Source organism: Dendroctonus ponderosae, unplaced genomic scaffold, assembly GCF_020466585.1.
Source record: "Dendroctonus ponderosae isolate FM_Combo_2020 unplaced genomic scaffold, Dpon_F_20191213v2 Dpon_F_20191213_2, whole genome shotgun sequence".
Lineage (NCBI taxonomy): Eukaryota > Metazoa > Arthropoda > Insecta > Coleoptera > Curculionidae > Dendroctonus > Dendroctonus ponderosae.
The window spans coordinates 6,268,251-6,270,296 of record NW_026018165.1 but is presented as its reverse complement, the minus strand read 5'-3'; the positions used below and the strand labels follow the sequence as shown (position 1 = coordinate 6,270,296).

Sequence of the window (2,046 nt, the reverse complement as noted above, 5' to 3'; positions counted from 1 at the left end):
CGCCATCATCAGATTTAAAATTTACACAAACTCATGATTGGTAAAAATCAACGTTCTTTTAGGTCTTTGCCTTCTTGAAACCTTAAATTTATCTGAATTCTTCTTCTCTTCCTCGATAAATTCATTTAAAATCTTGCATCAAGTTAGGGTATTTTGGTAACTGTTTTACACATTATCTTAGCGACAGAGGATCAGTACACTCATTTCGGTTTTATTTAAAGCCGTACATTTTATTATTCCTTCAGTCATTCCATTACTGTCTACAGCGATTAATCTTCCTTGTGCTTTTATTGGAAATAAATCAAATCCATTATGGAATAAAACCACGCAGCAGAAGAGATTTGGATGGCGAAAAAGAATGTTTTAACATGCGAATTCTCTAGCGTGACGAGTTATTGAGTGTGTATGCTGTTATTCCTTCGGACTTTAGAAGAAATGAGCTTTTTGTTGCCACTTCAAAGTTTTATTAGTTGCTTATTTCAGTCATTCTCTACAGATTAACAAAGTTTCAATGTTTCAATTGATAAAACATGTTTTTTTTTTCAAAAGAAATCTGATTTTTTTACTTCTTTTGACTGATCTGATTTAGCCTTTTTAAAAGTTCTTTTGATACTAAGTATAAGAGGATAACTAAGTAAAAATAGGTTCTATAAAAAAAAAGAAATATTTAAACTTCGACAGTTTGTCGAAAGTGCATTTCTTCAAGACGGACTATTCTTGCTCTAAATACAGATAATAAAGAAATTGCAGATTAATGATCCACTATGGAATATGAAATTATCGCAAATTTAATGCAGAATTCAGAAATGAACCGAGCATTTTGGTGTTCATCTGAAAATTTAGGTTTGTAGTGCTTTTATGAGACGGAAAAATTGGGAAACACGCTATTCTAATTTTTTGTATATTTTTTATTGTTTAGACGCATTTGAACCAAAAAATCATAGAAGTTTAGATTATTGTTATTGCTAAGTTAATTTTTTTTACGTAAACTATTCAAAAATAAGTGTGGAAATTAAAATACAGGACGTTACTAAAAGTATAGACTTTAGCTAATAACTAGGTACGGAATGAGCCGCTACTAACCACAAATTTGATCTTCTATATACAGGGGGAGGAAATGCACATATTCAAAACTATTTTGATTTATAACTTGAGGAAAGTTGACATATTTTTTTCACATGAAATATAAACTTAATTACAAAAACACACGGAGTAGTAGGCCCTTTTTTCTGCATGGGTTGAGCAAATCCGAGTGTTATTTTTGTGTCTCCAATTGCAGTTTTTTTTTGAAAAACTTCTCTGAGATTGTTGATCGCAAATGAAATGTGTAAGCAAACTTTAAATTATAATTCCCGTAGGAATTTGAAAGTCAGTCAACAATTTCTATTAGTTTCTCTTACTTGAATTGACGGGCGTCCCATCTGATTTTGCTCTTTGGCAGCAGCTGCTTGGACAAGCTCGTGTAGATTCAGACGAGGTTCGGACACATGGGACGTTATGCAAGAGGTAATGATGTAATCGGGAATGGTAGGAAATTGGGCTTTTAGCTCATGGAAAATCTGCATAATTCGGACATTCGATGACCTCCGTTTTGACCCGGCAAACATGGCCGGCCATTATGCTGTACCTGAAGAAAGAAAAACATTTATTATTTTTTTCTGCTGGCAACAATGTGGTACGTTACTTTGGCCTAAGAAATTCGCATATAAATTTCAAAAACAACCCAGAACCCAATTGAATCCCTGACAACTTGCCCTTTCTAAATATGGTTTATCGATAGCAGAGTGATAGATAGCAAGTGGCTTGATTCCGGCAATTTCGGATGAAGTTACATAGTTACTGGCCAAAATTCAGTTCTAGGGAATTGTTCTTAATATTCAGGAAAATTAATTGTATTCCAATTTTTTCCGATGACTGAATTGCTTTTTGTAAGAACTGAAATAAACCCATTGTGCCAGTAGTGACCATTTTCTAAGTTGGCAATCGAATTAAAAACTTTGGGGGCCTTTAAACGTGTTCTGGAAGCTTTCAGGAAGCAAATTTGGA

At 33.4% G+C, this 2,046-nt stretch overlaps 1 protein-coding gene across 3 annotated transcripts in view; it reads right to left on the bottom strand.

Annotated features, from left to right (window-relative positions):
• LOC109538280 (TGF-beta-activated kinase 1 and MAP3K7-binding protein 2) overlaps window positions 1-2,046 on the bottom strand; it is a 55,227-nt gene that overhangs the window by 30,228 nt on the left and 22,953 nt on the right. For all 3 annotated transcript variants that reach the window (XM_048663979.1, XM_019905448.2, XM_019905450.2), the window contains one exon: window positions 1,401-1,627. In XM_048663979.1, coding sequence (XP_048519936.1) covers window positions 1,401-1,607 — 207 coding nt within the window. In that variant the 5' untranslated portion in view covers window positions 1,608-1,627. Of the gene's footprint in view, window positions 1-1,400; window positions 1,628-2,046 lie in introns of those variants that run through there.